Source organism: Heterocephalus glaber, unplaced genomic scaffold (genome assembly GCF_053883595.1).
Source record: "Heterocephalus glaber isolate CG9 unplaced genomic scaffold, H.glaber_assembly_v1.0 deba00001481, whole genome shotgun sequence".
Taxonomy (NCBI): domain Eukaryota; kingdom Metazoa; phylum Chordata; class Mammalia; order Rodentia; family Bathyergidae; genus Heterocephalus; species Heterocephalus glaber.
Window position 1 is genome coordinate 14,692,618 of NW_028258317.1, and position 22,583 is coordinate 14,715,200.

The 22,583-nt window shown below is 43.6% G+C and overlaps 1 protein-coding gene across 12 annotated transcripts in view; it reads right to left on the reverse strand.

Moving 5' to 3' along the window:
- Frmpd1 (FERM and PDZ domain containing 1) overlaps positions 1-22,583 on the reverse strand; it is a 168,408-nt gene that overhangs the window by 80,093 nt on the left and 65,732 nt on the right. For 3 of the 12 annotated variants that reach the window (XM_087183661.1, XM_087183656.1, XM_021251988.2), the window contains exon 1: positions 14,232-14,684. The exons of 4 other annotated variants lie outside the window; for them this stretch is intronic. Coding sequence is in view for 2 of the 8 variants with exons in the window: in XM_087183657.1 (XP_087039783.1) it covers positions 1,450-1,587 (138 nt within the window). In the remaining 6 variants the exon portion in view is untranslated. 5 more of the 12 variants (XM_087183658.1, XM_004874585.3, XM_087183654.1 and 2 more) reach the window with 5 other exon arrangements.

Consider the following 22,583-nt stretch of genomic DNA (forward strand, 5'->3'; position numbering starts at 1 on the left):
TTCTCTACTTTCTTATTAGCCACAAACTTGAATAAGTACTTAACATATGTTATAAATAGAAGGTACTAAAATATTTTTTTAGCTGGGCATGGTGGCACACACCTCTAATCCCAGTACTCAGAAGGCTGAGGCAGGAAGATCATGAGTTCCAGGCCAGCCTGGGCTACATAGTGAGTTCAAGGCCAGCCTGGATTATATGGCTGGACCCTGTCTCAAAAACAAACAACAAAAAATATATAACATTTATTAAATTGAGTAAAATAACAATTAAATGACAGAAAGCAGTACAATATTATTAGAAGCAGACTAATTTATCATTGTACTTAATGGACGAGGAAGTTTTGAAATTTAGGGAAACTGTTTCTATTGAATTCCTTTATTTGCTTTTTATTATTGGCTCACAAATATTTCACTTCTGCTAGTGTGTGTCTCTGTGTGTGTATGTGTTGTAGTACCATAGTAAGGAAAAACAGAGTGAAGAAAAGGGGTTTGTTGCATCAGCAACAGCAACAGAAAAATTGCCTTATCAGTGAAGAAAACTCAAAATCCACAAAAAGAGCCAAAATGAGTTATAGTACTGGCTGTCAAATCAGAGGGAGGTGATGGTTTAGGTTACATCATGTAGTGGTTCTTCAAGTTTACTGAGTAGTGATCATCGGGAGGACATATATTGCTAGGCGCCACCCCTGCAGTTTCTGCAGACTGGAGTGGGGTTGAGATTTTGTATTTCTAGCCTGTTCTCTCCAGCAATACTGATGGAGACTATAAGGATCATGAAATCAGACTGTCAAATGAATCAAAGCATTCAGAGTCAAGGGATCAACTGTCATATATATGGCACAGGCATTTCTAAAGCTGGAAAAATCATTTTGATTAGATCAAAGCATACAAGAAAGTTAAATCAAATAGTGATTTTTTTTCCTTCTTCCTTGTAATCCAGGGGCTAAACTCTACAGAGTAGACCAGACAGGTAGGGACCAGGGCGTAAAGGACCTGTGCTCACATCCTGATTCTGTCACCAGTTACGGTGGCTGTCTCTGGTCATCACTGCACCTGCAACAGCTGTTCAACCTGAAAATGTCCTCTCTTGTCTTACATCCTATAATTCCACGAATTTGAAAACCTGTGGCCAATTTAGGTCCAAGAGTATTTAATGATTATTCTATCTATACATAAAATGATTACATATACTGCCACTTGAAAGCACAAATGCAGAAATAAGTACCAGTTAAACTTAAGAAGAACCCTTGACAATTACATTGCCATTATGAACACTGAAAGAACCTTTACTCAAACAGGTTACATAAATGATAAGTGCTCAAAAACAAATATACCATGGAAAAATATTTAAAATATACAGTGTAGATATTACAGATTTAAAAAGCTTCCTTTCTGAGAACAGTCTAGAGAAGACAGGGCATGTTTCAGAGTGAGAAATCATCAACTTACCAGTTGAGCAGATCTGAAGGGATTCCTCTGAGGAAGGAAACCCGCACCTCTTCCCCATGCTGGCACCTCCCCTCCATCCCTGGACACTGCTCCAGGGCCTCCCAGCACACAGCTATTTTTAAAAACAAAAGGCCACATTCCCCAAAGTGCAGCCACAGGAATGTGAGTATCAAATGAGTTTCCTGAAGCTGGTCAATAAGCCCAAGGGAAAGGGACTGCCTGGCCATGTGGGCAAAGGTAGATGGTCTCTCTGTGGCCTGGGCCCTTGTGTCTCTCAACACAAGCCTGGCTCCTCTCAGCACTTCAGGTCTAGAAGTCGTCCAGACATCCCTGTCATCCTCAAGACCTCAGCCACTTAAGCTAGCTAAGAAAAGAAACCCTAGAGCTCCTTGATTGGCAAACCGGCTTCCTCTGTGCCAAGGGCAACACATAAGATAATGTCCAAGGTTTTAGGATTCATCCATTTTATGGTTGTAGAGTTCATTCTGTGCACCTAATACTTGGTCTCCTGCTGGTTCTGCCCAGTTGTCTTCAGCTAAGGTTAATAGCAACAGCATTAGCTCACTAAGCCTCATACAACCCAGGGAGGTAGGTCAGCCCCAAGTCCATTATCCCCCCTTAACAGATGGGGAAATGACGCCACAAGATTAAATAACCCGCCCAGTCTCATACAGCCTGCTACAGGTGGAGCACGAGATGATCTCAGCCCTCATGCCAGCTCGTGAACAGAGAATGCTTTGGATAAAGCCCTCTGCAACTCTAGGCTCCCCTGCAGTAAGGATGGTTTGCACAATGAGACTGAAAAAGAAATAAGGTTACAGAAGTAACCTTCTAAAAACTGCTCCAACTGTCTCCTTTTCCTGTGCCTCCCCAAAAACACCATGAAAGAAATATTTACTACGCAAGTATTGAATGAAATATGGTGTGAGAGCCAATGCAGTAAGAGGACAGAACAGGCTGACAGGTAGCAAGGGGCTTCAGTGAATAGAATCAAAGCTTGGGTTAGGCCAAGTTCTATCAGTAACCTCTGTCCTCTGCACTCAAAAGAGCTCCACAGACTGCTGACTGCTAGCCTAAAATTGTGACCATTTCATTCTTTTACACAATTAATATTTGTACATCTAATGTGTTCAAGGCACCAAGAAAGACACAAAGGTACATTAACCATCCTTCCAGTAAAGAAGCTTGAAATACCATCAAGGAGCATATAGAAATCCCTAAAATACAATGTAAAAGATAGCAAGGATCAGAGCTGGTGGGAAGCCTGGAAGTCTCATGGTGAGAGATCATATTCAGCTGTGGATACAGTGGAGCTAGATATCAGGGAGGTTTTGTGCACAAGGGAGATGGTCCATGAAGGACAGGACTGGGAGACCTGAGGGAATGGGCAGAAAGACACTGGAGCCTAGGCCTAAGAAAGGTAATGCAAGTACATGGACGGGGATGGCACTGCACTACCCGGAAGACCCCAAGGTCAGCTCAGGATGAGGAATGTGAGAGACAAAGGATACATGAAGTGGGGTTGAGGTATCAGGGTAGGAAAGGCAAGTAAAAGCCAGATCACCAGAGGCTTTAAGAATGGACTAAGGATGTTGAATTTTACTTTTAGCCACAGTGCTCAGCACTATCCCTTGCTCCTGGTAGGCATTCAATGAATGTTTGTGGGGCAAAATGCAAGAAAGCAATTTAATTCATGCAGAACAATGGTGAAGAAGACTCCCCCAAAACTGCCCCTATTGTCTTTTACTGATTGCTATCCAGTCAGGACAACTCCTAAGTTTAACTGTCTAAAATTTTTGTTACGTTCTGCCCCACATGGAGACCATAATACTTGCATCAGCTTCTCACCCAAGAATACTGAAAACTAATGAGGTAATGTCTGTGAAATGCCCAGAGCTCTTTGAAGATGTGTGGCAAAAGGCATCACTATAATTAATATTTAATAAGATGCTACCCAGCTCTGATCTCTTTTTCTGCAGACTAATGTTATGTCCACAGGATAAGGTGATGCCAGATTGGTCCCTAAATAAACCTTTCCAACAGACAGCACCCAACCCTTGTGTATTCTCCTAGGTTCCTTACATCTGGTTGACTAGGTGCAGGTTACCAACAATGCAAGATAGAAATCCAAGGCTGCCAAAGAACTTGAGAGCAAAATCCATCAGGTAGCATGGCAAAATAGATTTCAAAGGGTGGTCTTCCGTGGGACCTCATTTTTAAACATGGGAGAGAGAGAGTTCAGTGAAGACTTCAAGGGGAATTACTTTAGCAAAACCCACATCCTAAGGCAGTTAATATTTTTAGGTCTAATACAGTGCCCAAGAAAGGAAGAAATAAGAATAGCTCTGTGGGTTCAATTACAAATAGAGGGGAGAAAATAATTTCAAAAGTTCAAGGGGAAAAAAAATCAATCTATTTCCTCCCTTTAACATTTATTTCTATAAATATATTCACATAAATGGACCCAAGGTCATTCCGCCTTCTGAATACACTACCTGTCTGGAATTTGCAAAATAAATGATGTACCCAACTAGCTTTCAGCCCACTGAAGCTCAAACAATGCTCCCCAAAACCTTCTCTCTTTAATATTCAGTTTCCCTCTCTGATTATAAAATTAATTACATGTGCCTGGTAGAATTTTTTGAAGATTTTTTCTGTGCTTTAGAAAGAAAATAATTATCCACTAAAATCTGTAAGATGCTAGTTATCCTTCTAGCCTTGTGTGAAAAAACACTTTTTCAATATAAATTGAAAATTTACTGTATATACTGGTTGCTGGCCTGATTTTCTTCTTAAAAAATATACTGTAAACATTCCTTGTGCCTTTACTATTCTACAGTGTTATTTTTTATGTCCTATAGATAGAAGTATCATTTTTGAAACTAATCCCGTATTCCAGGCCATTTGGTTTATTTTCAATGTCTCTATTATAAACAACACTGAGATAAATACCTTTGCCTAATACATCCTTAGTTATTCTTTTAGGATAAGTCTCTAGGACTGGCATTGCTGGGTGAAAACCTGGGCATGACTTTTAAAAGCTTTGATATACCCTAACTGCCCTCCAGAAAGATTATCCCAACCTCAGCCCCTCAGTCAATGCGAAAGCTAATTCCCTTGCTCACACATTGACTCCTAATGTGGAGATTTATAAGGGAAAGGTGCCACTTTTATTTGAAGTTCTTTGATTATTCTAGACATACATTTTCCCCAAAAGGGTTCAGACCATTTTTTACTACGTGCTTCTGATTATCAGAAGGACAGCATCCTACTCCTTTACCAAAGGGTATTTCCCATACCACCTTCAAGAGGAGCCCGGTGGTCTCCTTCATTTCATGTTTGTGCTCTCCATTCCTCTCTCTGCAAACATTTCCCAGTTGCAGCAGGTAGGTGAGACACAGAACCCATCAGTTATGTTTCTAGTCATTCATTTATTCAGCTGATGTCTCCCAGGGGTCTGTTATGCTCCTGGCACCACACTAAGAGAGAAGTATAGACAAAATGCTATGCAAAGCTAGGAGAGGGAAATAATGAGGTCAAAACAGCAGAAGTACACTCGGGTTGAAAGGTATCTAGTTTTACTGGTAGGTGAGGGAAAAGAGAAAGTCAGGCAAAGGGAACAGCATGTGCAAAAGTCCAGTGGCATGCTAGGGCATCATGTGTTTGAAGGAATATTTTCATTATCAAAACATGACAAGAAGAGGCTGAGGATAGACTGAAAAGTTAACTCATGCCAAATTTATGCACTGAGTTTATCTGCCAATCTGCTTCTTTCCCTCCTGCATTTCATCTCTGGCTTGCAATCCCTGCCTGGCCCAGCTACCAGACTCTTCCAAAAACCTTCCTCAAGCACACTGCTCAGTACACGTCTATCCAGACCTCTCTGCCCGGGACAGAACTCCTGGCACATAAACCAATCTGCTCAGCAATCCCCAGTGAATAGATGACCGTTTGCAGACGCTTGGGTATAAGTTTTATAGGTCTAGCAAGAAATGTCTGGTTAGTGATACATTCTCTCACATCCCCAGGCTCTTGATACTGGGCTAAACCTATCTAACAGGCAATCGATAAAAGCTTATAGAATCTAACTAAATTAAATTGGGCAGAATAAACGCAAGAGAAGGGATGAGCAGACACAGCTTGTATGCATCTAACTGTCATCTAGACAGCTGGGAAAATTGAAACTGCTTTTGAAAATTAGGTTTTGAACACAATCATGGCAAAAGAATAGATTAATTCTCTTTAGGCATGTAATTCTGCATCTACTTAGACATTTCTCAGACCTACAAACAGTGCTTGTTCAGCTGAGCTGCATATCCCAAAAGCTTCTATGTATAAAGGTTAATCTACTCTAGAGATTGACTTTTTTTTTCCTTTGCAGGAAGGCTAGAGGAGAAAAGAGGAAAGAAGGCCCCTAAAACAGGCCATCTTTGTTGAGATGTTCTATACTGATAATCCCAAATCAAAGCAAAAATCCTGGGAGGATATTAATGCATGTTAACTATAAAGAATATTAAATTGCTCTGTGGCATTTTCATATGTGCATATAACATACTTTGATCATATTCATCCCATGGGAGAACCTATTCTACATCAGTCATGTTTTTATGTAGGCAACAAACGTTGCTAGACAATTCTTTCCTGGGGGCAAAAAGCCCAAACATTCCTCAAGAGGCTATCTATTCTGTTTCAGATTCTCTCAGCCTTGGATTCATCCCCTACCAGAGAATTTCCTTAGGCTTATTTGCTAGTTTCTCCCTACATGAGGCTGTGATCTCTATAAAGGTAAAGGATATTCCCGAGCCTCAGAGTATCACCCTCTAGGAAGCAGATGATCAGTCTACTGAATGTAGTATTCAGGCTGCAAAGGACCTGAGGAATAACCCAGGCTACAGAAAGGAAACAGGCCTAAGCAGGGGAAGTACTATCCAAATTTCCTTGGGGAGTTGTTGATAATCAGCAGGTGAAAGATAGGCAGAAAAATGTCAGCGATGATTTAAGCTTGAGGAATTAGGAAACTGGAGGACTTGATGGAATTTGGAAAGAACAACAACATAGGGGAAAAAAAACAAAGCTTGGTTTTAGATAGTCTTTAACACAAAGAACAAGTCTTATGTCTCTTCTCCAGATATCCCTTCAGATTATATAAAAATGAAATTGCCAATTAAATAAGCAACTAAACAATGGGCCTCAGATAATGGAACTAATAAACCCAGGCCCCATGGGGTCAAAAGACCAAGCACTTCCTCCTGTGATTCACTGCCCCTGTATTCCCAGTAGTAAGGCTACTGAGGAAGAGCCAGCTAGATAATGAGTCAGCTTGGCCACGTCCCAGGACCATGCAGCAGCTCCAGAGGTTGGATATTAGCTCTGTGGCCTTATCTTCTGAGAGTGCAGAGAGCAGGTACTACTCTCTGAGGTCTTGCTAGCATTTTGCTGCCGAGGCAAATTAACTCCAGAAGCATGTATAACATGGAAAAAACACCATGTTTGTTCTTGACTTTTGTAGAATACCACTGGGACCTGTAAAGAGAGCATTGCACCTGGGGTAGCCACATGCAACTAAGGCAGTAATCAAATTCATTTGTTCATTCACTCACTCATTCACTCATTCATTTCATCAGTCAACAGAGTACACTGAGCTTCTCCCTTGGACCAGCTACTCTTCCAGGTTCTGGACTGAGTGAACAACAGGGCTCAGTGCCTGCCTGGCAGTAGTTCACCGTCAAGTACAGCAAGTTATACCCCTTATGACTGTGCAATCTTGGAGGGTAAAAGAGGCAGGAAGGGAGGTTCCCTCAGCCTAGAAAATACATGCAGACAGAGGACACTACACTGTGGGGTTATATCTAAGTAGCTGCACCAAACAGATCTGTGAAAAGGGGAAATCGCCCTTCTTTAAACCCACCAGACAAATGAGAAGCAAAGATTATCTGTCTTACTAGGTGATCCTTAAACTTTTCAAACTTGAGGTTCTTCCAGTACACCTCTGGTTGAAAGACCAGGAAGATAGTGATCTGTGGCCCTGGTAAGGACACAGTTGAAGGCACCTTGGGTGCACTGCTCTGTCTGCCTTTCCCCTCTTTATCGCTTACTCACTCACTGGGTCTCATTTTAAATGCCAGTCCCTCCTAGAAGCCTTCCTGGGTCTCCATCAAGGTATGGCCAGCCCTCTGCTTGGCTCCCACGGGTCTCTGTAAGGCACAGCACCTTGCCCAGCACTCCCTGTCTGCCAGCTGCAGGTGGGGTGAGAACTGTCTGATTCATCTCTCTTCTCCCTCTCCACTTTCCCTGCTCCCCAGCTTCCTTTCTTATCAAAGCATGGTGCACTAATTGGAAGAGCAGCCCAGGAGGTTGCTCTAAGCAAATGTAAGATAGGAACTCAAGGAACAGCAGGGAATAGCTCTGAGTAGAGAGACTGGAGCTGCTCTAAGCCCGGACCCTCCCAGGCCACTGTCTCCTCATTCTGCTTTCCCTCAGCTCTGCTACCAGCTGCACCAGACCCAGCACTCCTGCTGGTCCTGAGGCTTTTTTGGTTCCCTGCAGTGTCAACTGCAAACAAAGTGTTGCCCACACTTTTTGGAGAAAAGCATGTGTGAGTTGCATTTAGAGAGTCCAGGAGCCAGCAACAGATTGCAAATCATACTTAGAGGATAATGGGACACTGAAAGAGGCTACTTGTAGGGCAAGGAGATCACACAACACTCTTTTAGGACTGTAATAAGCACTTCCTGTTTTTTTATAGAAAGATGTATTTGGGTACTGGGAAGATAAATAATTTCCTTCAAGTTCAAGTCCAATCTTGGACTAAATTAGGGGGAAATGTGAGAACATAAGTCTTCCTCTGTGTCACTTCTCTGTCCAGAGCACATTCACTGTGGGATCTTTCCTAACTCTAAGAACTGGTAATGAATATTTTAATAGCCACAGCTTCTCCTTCCCATTGATAAAAACTCCACTGATTAGCCAGACATGCTGGTGAAAATGAGGGTGTGGACCAGAAAGACCTGCACTTTTCTGAGCAGCCTGATCCCTGAAGGCTCCACCCAATCAGCACAAGAGATGATGAGAGCAGCATCAGCACCTTTCAGAGCAGCAGCCAGGATGCTGAAAGAAGGGAGATACATCAAACATGCCCAGTGCAGACATGAGGCCAGTAACCCTGCCAAATGGGTTCAAAAACACTCAACAGAGAAGAGAGCTATAAAATTAGAGAAAGTAGAATCCCAAAGGCTGAATGGTAGGCCCCCCCCTTCCCCAAGAAATACATCCAAATCCCAAGAACCTGTAAATGTGATCTTATTTGGAAAAGGGTCTTTGCTTTGCAAAGGATCTTCAGACGAGGAACTTCTCTTGGATTATCCAAGTAAGCCCTAAATTCCATGACAAGTGTCCTTTTAAGAGTGAGGCAAAAAGAGGCTTGATGCAGACAGAAGGAGAGACAAAGGGACAAAAGGGGCAAAGACTTGAGAGGGTCACAGGTCAAGAAATGCCAGAAACCACCTGAATCTGGAAAAAGCAAAGAAAGGATTCCCCTTACAGCCTCCACCTGGAAGGTAGTACGGTTGACACCATGATTTTGGATTTCTGGTCTTGAGAACCAGGAAAGGATACATTTCTGTAGTTGAAAGCAAACCTTATAATGATTTGCTGTGGCACCCACAGGAAAGTAATACAGCACTTAGAAGTAGTCAGAGTAGTAGATGAGAGATCTGAGTTCCAGAGTTGGGGCTGGCTGACCCATAGCCACTCCACACCAGCCACTGGTGCAGGATATTCTCTTCCACAGCCCCATAGGTACACAGAGCTCTCCAGTGCCTCCTCCACAGGGGGCCCAGAAGGAGACTCACTCACAGACTGTTTGGGCCTATACTGTGCCAAAACAGGCACAGACTCTGAGGTGAGGCTGCAGTGGTCCTGCCCCTCTCTGGACTGATCAGACCCCTCATCTGCACAGTTGTGTCCAATTCTTAGCTCGGTCCTTTTCAAGGGACTGGATAAACTGGGGCATTTTACCCTAAGGAAATGAAGACTTGGAGGCTTGGTCCCTGTCTGTGAATGTCCAAATGATCTATGTGGCTGTCACAGGAAAGAAGAAATAGATTTTTGTGTGGGGCCTTAAAGGGCAAGATCAAGGGCAATGGGGCACCCACTGCCTGGGGGAAGATTTCTGGCTCAGCACAATGCAAAACTTTTTAATAATCAGAGCCAACTGAGAGTAGAATAGGAATCTGGAGGATTGGCAGGTCTAAGCAGAAAGGCTGGGTGTGCTAGGGGAATTCCTGGTCCAGACAAAAGCTGCACTTGATTGTCTCTAGAGTTAGCAATCCTGTTTGAGGGTCTGTGTTTGATGGCTAAACTATCCTGTAATCTATGGTGAACTAAGTTTGCAGCATATAGATAGATAAGACACACTCACACTAAGAAACTTATTACATAGCTTTCATGAAGAGCTAAATATAGAAACTACCCAGAAATGAACTTGAGAAAGAAACTCTTCCTACATCTATATACAAAAAGTCCCCGCCCCTGGGAAGAAAGGAATAAGAAAAGCATGTATTTTCATACAGACATTACTTTCTGACTGGCAGAGGCCAATAGCATGTGCACAGGTGCCAAGGGAGCACTGCACAGCCTCAGTGTGACATTTTTTTCCAGAGAAAAACAGAGACTCCAGCTACCAATTAAACTATTCTCATAAGAATAAGTACATGGCACCCTCATTTTTTTTTCTTTTTGTGGTCCTAGAGATTGAACCCTCGGGTGCTCTACCATTAAGCTACAACCCTGGCCCTTTATATTTTAAAATAGGTTCTCTCTGAGTTGCCCAGACTGGCCTTGAATTTGTGATCCTTTTGCCTCAACCTCTCAAGTAGCTGGTTTACAGGTATGTGTCACCACACTGGCAGCACCTGCATCTTCACTAACTGCCTTTTCTTTTGTGTCCTTGTGAATTCTACATTTGGAACAAAGAAAACAACAAAGTAGTAACTCAGAAGTTTAACATGTTAATGTTCACAAGTCAGCCCTGGGGAGGGTGTTTTATTTGGGGGGTTGTTATTGCTGGTGTAGCAGGCTGCAGACTACACCCTACATTCTGGATGCTCAGAACAGGAAGCGCAGTATGTCTTATCTGCCTGTACATCTGTCTTCTCTTAAGTCAAAATCTCAGAGAACTAAGTGTTGTTGTATCTGGATGAATTTTTCTGAAGCTCTTTCCAATCAGGATTTTGAAAATTTGCCATATTATCCTTTTACTGAAATAGCTGAGGTTCTCAGATAATTCCTTAAGAGAAGTCAAAAGAATATACTTCCATACCTTCAGATTTACTACCATACCTTTTCTAGCCTGTAACTAGGTTTTTCTTCTCCTTTTCTCCAAAAGAACAAGTGTTAAGGGCATATATCATTTAGCAGCCAGCTTGGGAAATGATTGGAAGCCTGAACCATTTCTAATCACTGGCAAAAAGATCTCCAAATATCAGATAAGTCTCTGAAAAATACAGTGTCACTTCACGGAAAGTGAAGTGCTACTGCCCTCACATTGATTGGCCAAGCACCAAGTCAGGCTTTACACTGTCCTTCAGGCAGACAGTCACTTTTTTAAAAAGCCCTCATATTTGTAGAGCTGCACCAGTACTGCTACTGCTTCTACAAGTATATATTGATTATTGTATATCTTAGGATATAATAGACATAACTACAATCCCTGCATATATCAAAATTTTATAAACTAAATGGCATTTAGTATATAGGCACATTTGGTATTTGAAAGCTTTCCATATGAGATCTTTTGGTATCATAAAGAATGCTTTTTATAACAAATAATTATTGTCAAAAACTCAAAGGTTCAAATCTTACATAGTGTATCTATTTAAAATAGGCCACATTGAAAAGCTAAACTCAAATTTCAGACTCATCTTTGAGGCTGTATCACCTTTTCATTGAATGAAGGCCCTGTGTGTTTGGAGGCATCAGAATGCCACAAGCAAGTTCAGCTGAAGACCACATGCAACCTCTACACAGCAGCATCATGTTTCTGGCTTCACTCAAACCTCTTCATATCTGGAGAAAACCACAGGCTTTTGTCAATCTAAACAGCAAACACATTATCAAGCTTACACTAGGCTCTATGGAAAGGGCTGTAGGGTTGAGAGAAATGGGACATTGTGCCCAGCATTCTGGGGGCTTCTGTGGTCTGTGGCCATATGCACAAAGGACCACACACAAAATCCTTCAAGGCTGACAGCAACTGCTTCTCCATGAGAGGTACCAAGTACAGTGGGAGGTCAGAGGATGATAAACCCCTGGGACAAGGGGGCTGGAAAAACAGCTCCCCAGGGGAGGCAGGCAAGACCACTGAGGTTGAGGCACATGTTAGGCAGAGAAGCCAGAGAGAGGGCAATGGCCTATAGGCCGGGATGGGAGTGAGAGATCAGGAGGGTTCCTTCTCTCCTATAGCTCTCAGTGACGCAGACAGGCCTTCCCTCACCACCCCCAAATAGAACCCCGTTACCATTACTTTCTGTCATATTACCCTGCATATTTCCTTCCAGCCTTCAGCACATCCTGTAACTACCTTACTTATTTATTGTTTCTCCTACTAGAATATAAGCTTTAGGAAGACAGGGACCTTGCCTTTTGTTGGACTGTATGTATGCCTGAGGCACCTAGAACAATTCTCGGGCACACAGTAGGTGTTCTATGAATAACCATTGAATGAACAAATGAGGGACAGTATGGTGGATGCTACATTATGTTACACAGGATCATAAGGTATTGTAATGCTGTTCTTCACTGTCCTGTCCTATTCTTTGACCACTGCAAATGCTGAGCAATCTTCACCAAGGCAGAAGGGAGCCAGGGCCAAAGCTGAGGTATTTATAACTGCGTTTGTCAAATCCTCCCACCTGGGTCCTTGAGCACACAGTGATAAGCTTGTAGGAGGCAGAGACTGAGTCTTCTGATTAACCCATCTGTAGCCTCCAGCACCTAACAGTATCTACAGGACACTGACTGCTGTTGATATCAGTATCTGTGCCGAGCACCCTCCAATAAAAAGCCCCCATCCTTGGAAATAGGAGGCACTGAGTGCACATCACAGTGTCACAGGAGTTGAGAATTATCATTATTCCCTTTGGACAAATGATAAAAGTAACACTCAGAGGCCCAATATCCCAAAGTCAGAGATCAAGGCCAGGTTCAGAGCCCACTGAACACCTTCTCACTGTCTTCTGCTCTGGAGTGGTCTGCTTGCTTTTGTGCTTTGGCCAGATTCAGTGTTCTGATCTGTATCCTGTGCATTCCAGATTCTGTACCTTTGCTCATAAAAGTTCCTTGGCCTAGAAACAGCTTTTCCACTCCTCACTATCTGTCGAAATCTTCTTCCCTCTGCCTAGAGTGCAGACTTCTCCAATCTCTTCATTTGGAAATTACCTGTCTTCCTGTTCTCAGGAGTCCCAGTTGATAAATCCCAAAATGCCCTTCTTTATTCTTCACGAGAACCTGAGCTCCTTGAGGGGAGGGCCTGTCGGTAATTTTCATATTTATTTTTTCCTGAATGAGTGGTGAGAAAGTGCTTGCTGAACCACTAGAGAGTGAAAGAGGGGAAAGTCAGGTTTACATTTGAATGCATCTGAGCGATAAAAGGCCCTGGACAAATTAGCTTGGAATACAGAGTATCACTTGGGAAAAGCAAACATTATCACAACTCTGCTCCAGTCACAAAGCATACTCTCACCAGTCCTCTGACTCATAAAACTTGAAACTTAAAACCAGGATGTCTAGGAAGGAAATAAAATAATAAAATCACTTCCATAAGAAGCTTTTCATAGTAATGCATTTTATCTATACACTAGGGAGACAAGTTGCAGCACAAGAGGAAGATACTGGGCAAAAGAGCAGAGCTCAACTTCCAGCATGCCACACTTAACTACCTCATACAGGTGCTTGTTTTGCTGTGGTTGCACTAGCATTCACCTGTGCTGGAAAGTATGTACTTTCCTCTCCAATCACACCTGTGTGGAATGCTACCCAGGGGATTCCTGATTTAGAATGATTTTAAACGGTCTTGATTGAAAAACATCTCCACCATGGCTTTAGGTTAAAAACAAGTAATGCTGGCCTCTCTGTCAGGACCCCTAAAACAATACATTATTTTTTTTCCCTGAACAACCATTTTGAGGTTTTTAACAAAAATAACTGCCTCACAAACAGAAACATTTCCTGATCTATAAGTCACTTTGAAAACAAATCATTATGCCGTTGAATATTTTATGATGGTCCAAAGCACTGAAGGAAGCAAGGCGAACATTCACTAATCCTTGCCATGTCTATTTTGGGACTCCCAAAGCAAACTGCAAATGGTTCCTTTATTTTCTAAACCCATTTGCAAGCGCTGGATGGATTCTTGATGAAATGTTACCTCCACCCAAATTGCCCCTTAATCACAGAGACCCTGAGGTTCTACTTCTCTGTATTTACAGTTGAAGGACCCTAATGAACGTGTAGTGGACACCACTCTCATCCTGGTAGAAGTGACAAAACCAGTGGGGTCTTGACAGCCTGGAGGGCAGAAGAGCCACCAGGATCTATTGCCTCAACTCCCAACCCTGGGAGCCTCCTCTACTTCCACAGACTGACTCCACACTCGTCCTGAAGCCCAGCCAAAGCTGCTGCAGGTTAGCGACATAAGCCCTGGGGTTGACTTCTGTGGGTCCCAACATCCCTCTCCCCACAACGAACCCTGGAGCCCAGACACTCTGGGGTGCCCCTCGACTCACAAAATGGCAATACAGGCATGGCGCTTCGTTGATCGTCCCTGGCGAATCTTTCCTGGCCCAGATGTGGCTGTTGAGGCCAGGGAGGGCTGGTCTAAGGTCACTTAGAAAGTTGGCGCTGGCCGCGGCCGCACCTGAACCCAGGTTTGCCTCCGGTTTTGCCGGTCTTTAACGACACCATGTAGGTCTCGGAAACTTAAGCGACACATCGATCCTGTGTAGAGTTAACCGTTGCAGGTCCCGAGCTAGCCCGCAGACAAGCCCCCGCGCAGAGAGTGAGGACCCCAGGACGGGAGGCGGGTGCGGGTCACCCGGGACCAGTGGTGCAGGCGGAGCACACCGTGGAGGACGGCGCGGAGGAAGCCGAGGGGCAGGCAGCCTGCAGCTCCGGGAGGCACAGGCCCGGGGTGCAGGGAGCAGCAGTCCTCCCAAAACTTTGCGGCGCCAAGACCTCGCCCTTACCTGCAAAGGAGGTGCCGCCCGCGCCGAGGCGGACCTGGCGGGCTGACGCTCTGGGTGAGGGGCGGACCCGCCCAGCGGCGGCCACTCCCAGCGGCGGCCACGGTAGCGGGCCGGGTTCGGGCAGTGGCTCGGCTTGGGCTCCGCCTCCCGCGCCGCGGCTGCAGCCGGAGATGGAGAGGCCGCCGGGCCGGGCCGAGCCCGCGCCGTCTGGAGGCAGCAGGTGCTGAGGCTGCAGCTGTGGAGCCGCCAGCTGCCGGCGCCACGACCCCCGCCCCGGGGGAGCAGTCCCACGCGCGGCCAACTGGGGCTCTGGAGGTCCCGGCCCGCCGCAGTGGGCGGTCCTGCTCCCACCCCGGCCCAGCCTCCGACCTTCCCTAGCTACTCGCTGGGGCGCGCAGCGTCCGCCGAGTTCCCACGGGGACACTGAGGCCTGGAGAGGAAAGGGACTCCCCAAGGTCATGCAGAACCGCGGTAGTAGGGCCAGAACGACCCCCCTTCTCGCCTCTGCAAGCGAACTGTGTGGGACCCTGGGAGACGTGGAGGACTTTTACTCTCCCCACCCCGCAACCCGACCCCCTAAGGATCCCAGGCGGAGGGAAGCTGGAGGGGGTGGGCCCACATCTGGCACTGTGGACCACCCCCCTCGGATCTACAAATCCCTTCAGTGCTAGGTGGGAGGCTGCACTGGCCCAGCTTTCCTCAAGCCTCTCCAGCCTTCCTTATTGGTCTCCTGAAGAGCTCTTCAAACCTGGAAGCCCTAAGCTGCTCAGGTCCCCTAGGGCTCTACATTCAGTCCTCTCCAACTCCCTGGGGCATCTCGTCCTTTCCCGACTCCACTCCTACCACCTCTCTGCCCATCGCGCCCAAATGTATCTCCCTTATCCAAGAACTCTTTTTCCATGCTGAAATATCTACTGAACACCTGCTGGGCCATGCTATGTGTTAGACACTGGAGATAGAGCTTCCATAAAACTCAACCCCTGTTCTCAAGAAAGTAGAGTCCACAGGGCTATTAACACAGTGCAGCTCTGGGAACAGTAGCATCATCCCAGGGTGCAGAGGGCACCATGGCAGGTGCCCCAGTAAAGGCCTCCTGGAGGGGGGCAACCTCGAAACAGAAACCTGAAAAGCCCCCTGGGGTTGACCAAGGAAAGGGTAGAATGTGGAGATAGCATTCCACGAGAAGGCTACAGGAACAAAGACCACAAAATGAGATGGATCCCACTAAGAGAGGGACAGGAGTTGAGAGCTGAAAGGGAGAAGCTGGACAGAGGGACCAACTCCTGGTCAAGAAGTTGGTGCTGTGTTCTCAGTGCATTTGCAGGTTCATGAGAGTTTTCAGGATGGTCAGATTGACAGGTTAGACCATTCTGGGGTTCAAATAGGCACAGACAAATGTCTGTGGACAAATGTCTGAAGGACAATTGTCCTTCATACGTAGTAGTGGTGGTGGTGGAGCACATTGCAGCATTTTGGAGCCAACTTGGCTTGGATGAAGACAGGCACTCTAGCACGTACTTCTGTATCCTTCATTCCTAGATCCTGGCCTCTATGCAGAAACTCTCCTGAGTGCTCTATCTTTGAGATGTCTCCTAAGTACCTGCACCTAAAACTTGCTTTTTCTCTTAATGCCCAGCCTAGTGCCACCCAGTTCTATGGGCTGAGTGAGCCTGTGCTCCTTGAAGTCTGCTTCTCTCACCAGACTCTGCTGTATTTATGGCATACAAGTTCTGCCTAGGGTAAGCACCATTAGGGGAAATGGACAAAAATGGGAATCTTTGAAGCCATGAGGGAAGTAAAGTAAGCTTTAAGAAAAAGTTTAGCTGGGCATAGCAGCATACACCTGTAATCCCAGCACTCTGGGAGGCTGAGGCGGGAGGATTAGACTTTTGAGCCCAGCCTGGGAAACTCAGCAACTTAGCAAGACCCTGTCTCAAAATAAAAAATAAAAAAGGGCTGGGGATATAACTCAGAGTAGAAGCCTGGGATCAGTCCCAAGTCTACAATAAACAAACAAACAAATGAATGTATTTTCCTTCATTATTTCTTCTTTCTTTCTTTCTTTCTTTCTTTCTTTCTTTCTTTCTTTTTTAGGTTTTTTGAGACATGGTCTTGCTTTATAGTTCAGGCTGACCTTGAACTCACTATGTAGTCCAGGCTGGCCTCCAACTCACAGCAATACTCTTGCCTCAGCCTCCCAAGTGCTGGGATTACAGGCATGCAGCACCATACACAGCTCCTCCATTATTTCTCACAACTGCACATGAATCTACAATTTTCTAAAAATAAAAATTAATTTAAAAAGTGTGTGTAGATAAAAGATTATTAACCAAATCATGGTCTCTAATGCAAGAAAAACACCAAAGAATGCACTTGCCAGGAAGATAAGAACAAAACTTTCTCCTCAGCAAGTGCAAACTTTCCCCATGGAATTTCATCCTTTCTCTCTCAGTTTCCTAGCTGCCTATGCCAGAAGTGTCTACTTCTTCCAGGGCTTTTATGTGTATCTGTATAGACAATGTCACCTTTGGCTCCGGGGACTTCACTTCCATTCCGACTGCTATTCCCTCTGCGTCTACTTTGCCATTTCTTCCTTATCTGCCAGCCTGGAACGTACTAAGGTTCTTCACGCTCCCCTGGGTCTCTTTTCTCCCCTCATTCTCACCAGCCAGTTCTATTGGCTGTATGACTTCAGCCCAGACCTTTCTTCAGTGCTCCAAACTCAGATACACAACTGCCTGCTGGACATCGCCCAAGTACTCCTCTGGCACCTTAGTCTCAACAGAGCCCAAACCAAAGTCACATCTTTTAGCCAACTTAATTCTCTTACATGGTTTCCCTGTCTTTACTGGTGGTGACACCATCTTTCCCCAGGCACTTAAACTAGAAACCAAAGGGACATTTTAGACTCTTCCCTCTTCCTGGTCCCCATGTCCTGCTGGTAATTAAGTCTAGTCGACTCTGTCTCCTTGGCATTTCTAATGCATATCTCCTTCTCTTCATCTGGCTATCCTTGCTATAGCTGGAGCCTTGCCATTTCTTGCCAAAGTTAGTCTCACCTATTTGCAATTCCTCCTTCACATGCTACCTATGGTCTTTTAAAACCACAAATCTGACAAACACTCTTGTCCTGAAGATACTTCCATTGCTCCTTCTTGGCCTAGAGATAAAGTCTTAATGTCCATTGCATTCCTACCTGTTACCCCTGTTGCCCCACCTCCACCTCACCCCCTACTACTTTATGTTCCAAGGGAACATCATGTAATAAAAGATATAAAGCACACTGCTAAAAAGTGTAGTCTAGGGCCAAGCCACCTGAGCTCAAATCCCAGTGCTGCCACTTTTTCATCTGTGTAATTTCGGGAAAGTTCCATAATCTCTCAGTTCTAGGTGTCTACCTTTGTGAAAGGAGCATAATGAGAATGCCTACAACCTAGCAATGCTCTAAAAATTGAGAGCCTCTAGGGATGATAATTTGCTAGCCAGCACCATTCATAAGCTTATGATTGTTGCATGCAGTGAAGATTGCTCTGCTTATTTTATAGAAAAGGAAACTGAGGCTCCAAGAAGTAAAGTGACTTACTTAAGATCCCACAGCTTTAGCATCCAAAAAACTGAAATACCTAGGAATCATCCTAATGAAAGAAATCAAAGACCTCTTCTCTGAAAACTATGGCACTCTGAAAAGAGAGATTGAAGATGATATCAGAAAATGGACAGACATCCCCTGCTCCTGGGTAGGAAGGATTAATAGAGTGAAAATGGCCATACTTCCAAAAGTCTGTATAGATTTAATGCAATTCCAATTGAGATCCCAGCAGCATACTTCATAGACCTCGAGAAAACAATCCAAAAATTCATTTGGAGCAAGAAGAGACCCAGAATAGCAAAAGTAATTCTAGGTAACAGAGACATGGCAGGGGGTATCACAATCCCCAACCTGCAACTATACTACAAAGCCACTGTGATAAAAACAGCAAGGTACTGGCAAAGAAACAGACCTGAGGACCCGTAGAACAGATTAGAAGATGCAGAAACAACACCAGACACACTCAGCCATCTCATCTTTGACAAAGGAGCCAAACACCCTCACTGGAGGAAAGATAGCCTCTTTAATAAATGGTGCTGGAAAAACTGGGCTTCAACTTGCCGAAGATTAAAACTAGACCTATATCTGTCACCATGCACTAAACTAAAGTTGAAATGGATTAAAGATCTAAATATTAAAATAGAAACGCTGAACCAGTTGGAACAGAGGTTAGGTAGAACCCTTGAAGACATTGGTGTAGGAAAAGATTTTATGAACAAAACCTCAGTTGCCCGTGAACTAGCACAAACAATCAACAAATGGGATCTCTTCTTATTAAAAGGCTTCTGCACAGCAAGAGAAACCACCAGCAGTGTGAAGAGACAACCCACAATGTGGGAAAAAATCTTCACCTACTCTTCCTCAGACAGAGGTCTACTATCTCGAATCTATAAAGACCTTAAAAAGATCAGACCTCCCAAATTTAAAGACCCAATCCAAAAATGGGCATCTGAAATGAATAGACATTTCTCACACAAAGAAGTAGAAATAGCAAATAAATACATGAAAAAATGCTCAACATCACTGGTCATTCAAGAGATGCAAATGAAAACAATGCTGAGATTCCACTTCACTCCAGAAAGAATGGCTGCTCTCATGAAATCAACCAATAACAAATGCTGGCAGGGCTGTGGGAAAAGAGGAACACTGCTCCACTGCTGGTGGGAGTGTAGACTGGTGCAACCACTGTGGAAATCAGCATGGAGATACCTCAAAGAACTAGGACTGGAAGTCCCATTTGACCCAGCTATTCCCATGCTGGGGATCTTCCCCAAAGAATTAAAAGAATCATACCACAGTGATATATGTGCACCCATGTTCATAGCAGCACAGTTTGTAATAGCTAAAACTTGGAAACAGCCCAAATGCTCATCAACTGGAGACTGGATAAAGAAAATGTGGGGTTTTTTTTATAAAATGGAGTACTACTCAGCCATAAAAAATGAGAAATTAGAGATATTTATAGCTAAGTGGATGCACATTGAGGCAATACTCTTAAGTGAAATACATAGGACACACATGTGTAAATACCGAATAGTTTCTCTGGTGGGAGAAACTGAAAGTGTAAACAAGGACTAAATGTATAATAGGTAATGTGAAATAGGAAGAAAAGGGGCAAAGGGGAAGGAAGAGGGAGGGCTAGGGGAAAGGATAGAAGGGAATGGGATTAATATGAGAAAATGGAAAAATAGGAACAAAATCTTTGTAAATAGGGAGGGCTGGAGGGGTTGAAGGGAGGGCTGGGCAAGGGTGAAAAATAAGAACCAAGAGAGACTATGTAAAGGTGCAAATTTCCAATGATGAATGTCATTATGTTGTATACCTAAAATGTACCAATTATTAGAATGAATAATCCATAATGTAAAATAGGAAGAAAAGGTTCAAAGGGGTAGGGGTAGTGGGAGGGGCAGGGGAAAGGAAAGAAGGGAAAGGAAAACATGATGAGAAATGGAAAAAATGGAAATAAAGTCTTTGTAAATAGGGAAGGGTGGAGGGGGTGAAGGGAGGGCTAGGAATGGGGAAAAAATAAGAACCAAGATGCATTATGTAAAGGTACAATTCCCAATGAGAAATGTAATTGTGTTGTATACCTACAATGTACCAATAAAAGAATTTAATACAAAAAAAATAAATAAAAATTATAAAATAAAAAAAAAAAAGATCCCACAGCTTTAAAGTGGCTGCCCTGAGATTCTTATGGGATTCTAAATCCCACTCTGCTAATAACTTTACATAAGTCACTACATCCCTCCAAGAGGCTTCTTCACTTCCCCATCTTTACCCTGGTCTTCCAGATAAGCTCTCCTTCCTTTAAATCCTGGTCAGAAATATTTTCTCTTTCATGGAGTCTTCTCAGGCCTCTTTGTGCCTCTGATACACTTGGCATATATGTATGCAGTATAAATAAAGCACCCAGTATACCCATTACAATGGTTTGTTAACTTGTTTGTCTTCATGAGAGCTCTTTGAGAAAGACAATATCATAGTTATTTTTGTCTTTCTAGAGTTTCATAACTATGTGTTGAATGAATGAATAAATAAATCAACAAATAAAATATACGTAAGATTCTCAAAAGAGTTTTACCCCAACAGCTATCATTTCAATATAGACCACTTTTAATCTGTTTGTGTCACTCCGAAAAGTCACTTTGGTGAGAGGATACTGTCAAATGATCCAGTATTAATATAGAGCAAGATGTAGCAAGAGTGAAATTTCTCATATTGTTATTTGATTGTGACTTGTCCCTCTCAGATGTCTTTCCTTTTTTAGTGACACTATGTAATAATCCATAATGAGAAGCTGTGTTGCATCCTAATGAGTCTTCCTGACTAAAACATCTGAGGTTTGAATTTATTTCCCATAAGTACCATTTCAGCTAAGTTTGCTTTCTCTGTGTCAATGAGTGTGCCATTTGTCATCTGCTAAGTGCCTATACCTCCCCTTTGCCTATATTAATTTTCTTTGCATTCAAATACTATTAAGAGCTGACTTAAGAGTTAGCTTTTTCTATACAATTTCCTTCTTAGAATGCCTAACTCTTCCAGGCTGCAATCTATTGTTCCCAAAATAGAATAGTTTACTGCCTCAAATTTCAGCTTTGCTGTCTTCAGTGATTTAGGGCAAGTTTCTGCTCTTCCTCAGAAGGATCAAACTCCATATGGTTAAAAACAAAGAAAGAAAGAAAAGAAAAGCCCTGACCCTGTCATTTCTCATGGGATGATGATTTTAAATTAGACGTTAGAAACATTTAAACTTTATACCAGAACACAATTGTATTGACAATTTTAATGCCTTCACTTCAAATCAATGAGAAGCAGTGCAATGAAAGAAAGCACACTGGTCTGGGAAACAGGATGGAAAGGGGGTTTGGGAAGTGTTCTTCACTAGTCCTCTTACCCTTGGGGTCTCAGGAGAAAGGAGAAATGGAACCCAATGACCCTCTAGGTCTCTTTCAGATCTAAAATGACAGGATTCCATAATAGGCTGCCAAGTGATCATTCATTCAATATTGTTGAATGTCCACTATGGCCTCCAGTCTTTTGAAGTGTAATGATTTTAATATAAATCCAGACTGGATAGGGAATGCATTGGCTTAGCTAAGAAAGTGTACACCCCATAATCTGATAATTTTTTTTTCAGTATTCAAGGTCTTCTTAAATCCAGGGCTACAATGAAGAGAATTTCACTGGGACCATTATGAGTGTGGAGGGAAGACCATTAGAATAGCCCTTTTAAAGATCTATGCCCAAGTTCTAAATACTACTTCTCTCTGCCTTGCTGCATGACAAGTCCACTTCTCTGGGCTATAGTTTACTTTTCTATAAAAAGAAGGAATGCTATCTGATGACAATGAAGATCCCTTGAGCTCTTCACCAAATGATTCTTTGAGATTAAGAAAGCTAAAGTGTTATCTAGTCACAAAAGAGGTGCTGCCATGCTCTGCAAAAGAAACGGGGTACTTATCATGAGGATTATGTTACCTATTGAGAACAAGGAAATTGTTGCTCTGCGGAGAGAAATGATGACATATAAACATGTTCTCACGGAACATGGACACAGAAGCAGACATCTAGGACACAGAAGCAGACATTCAGAGCTTACTTCCTAAGAATGAAACATCCTGAGAACAAGGAGTTGGGCTAGAAAGTCCACTATCTGTGGATCAGTGGAAAGAGATCAGTCTTCTGATTTTCTCCAAACCTTGCCTCATCACTTATCACAGCCATTCCCCCCCAAATAACCTATTTTTACTTATTTTTTTGTAATGAGGGCTAGAGTGGTTGAAAATTTGTCCCTATTATGG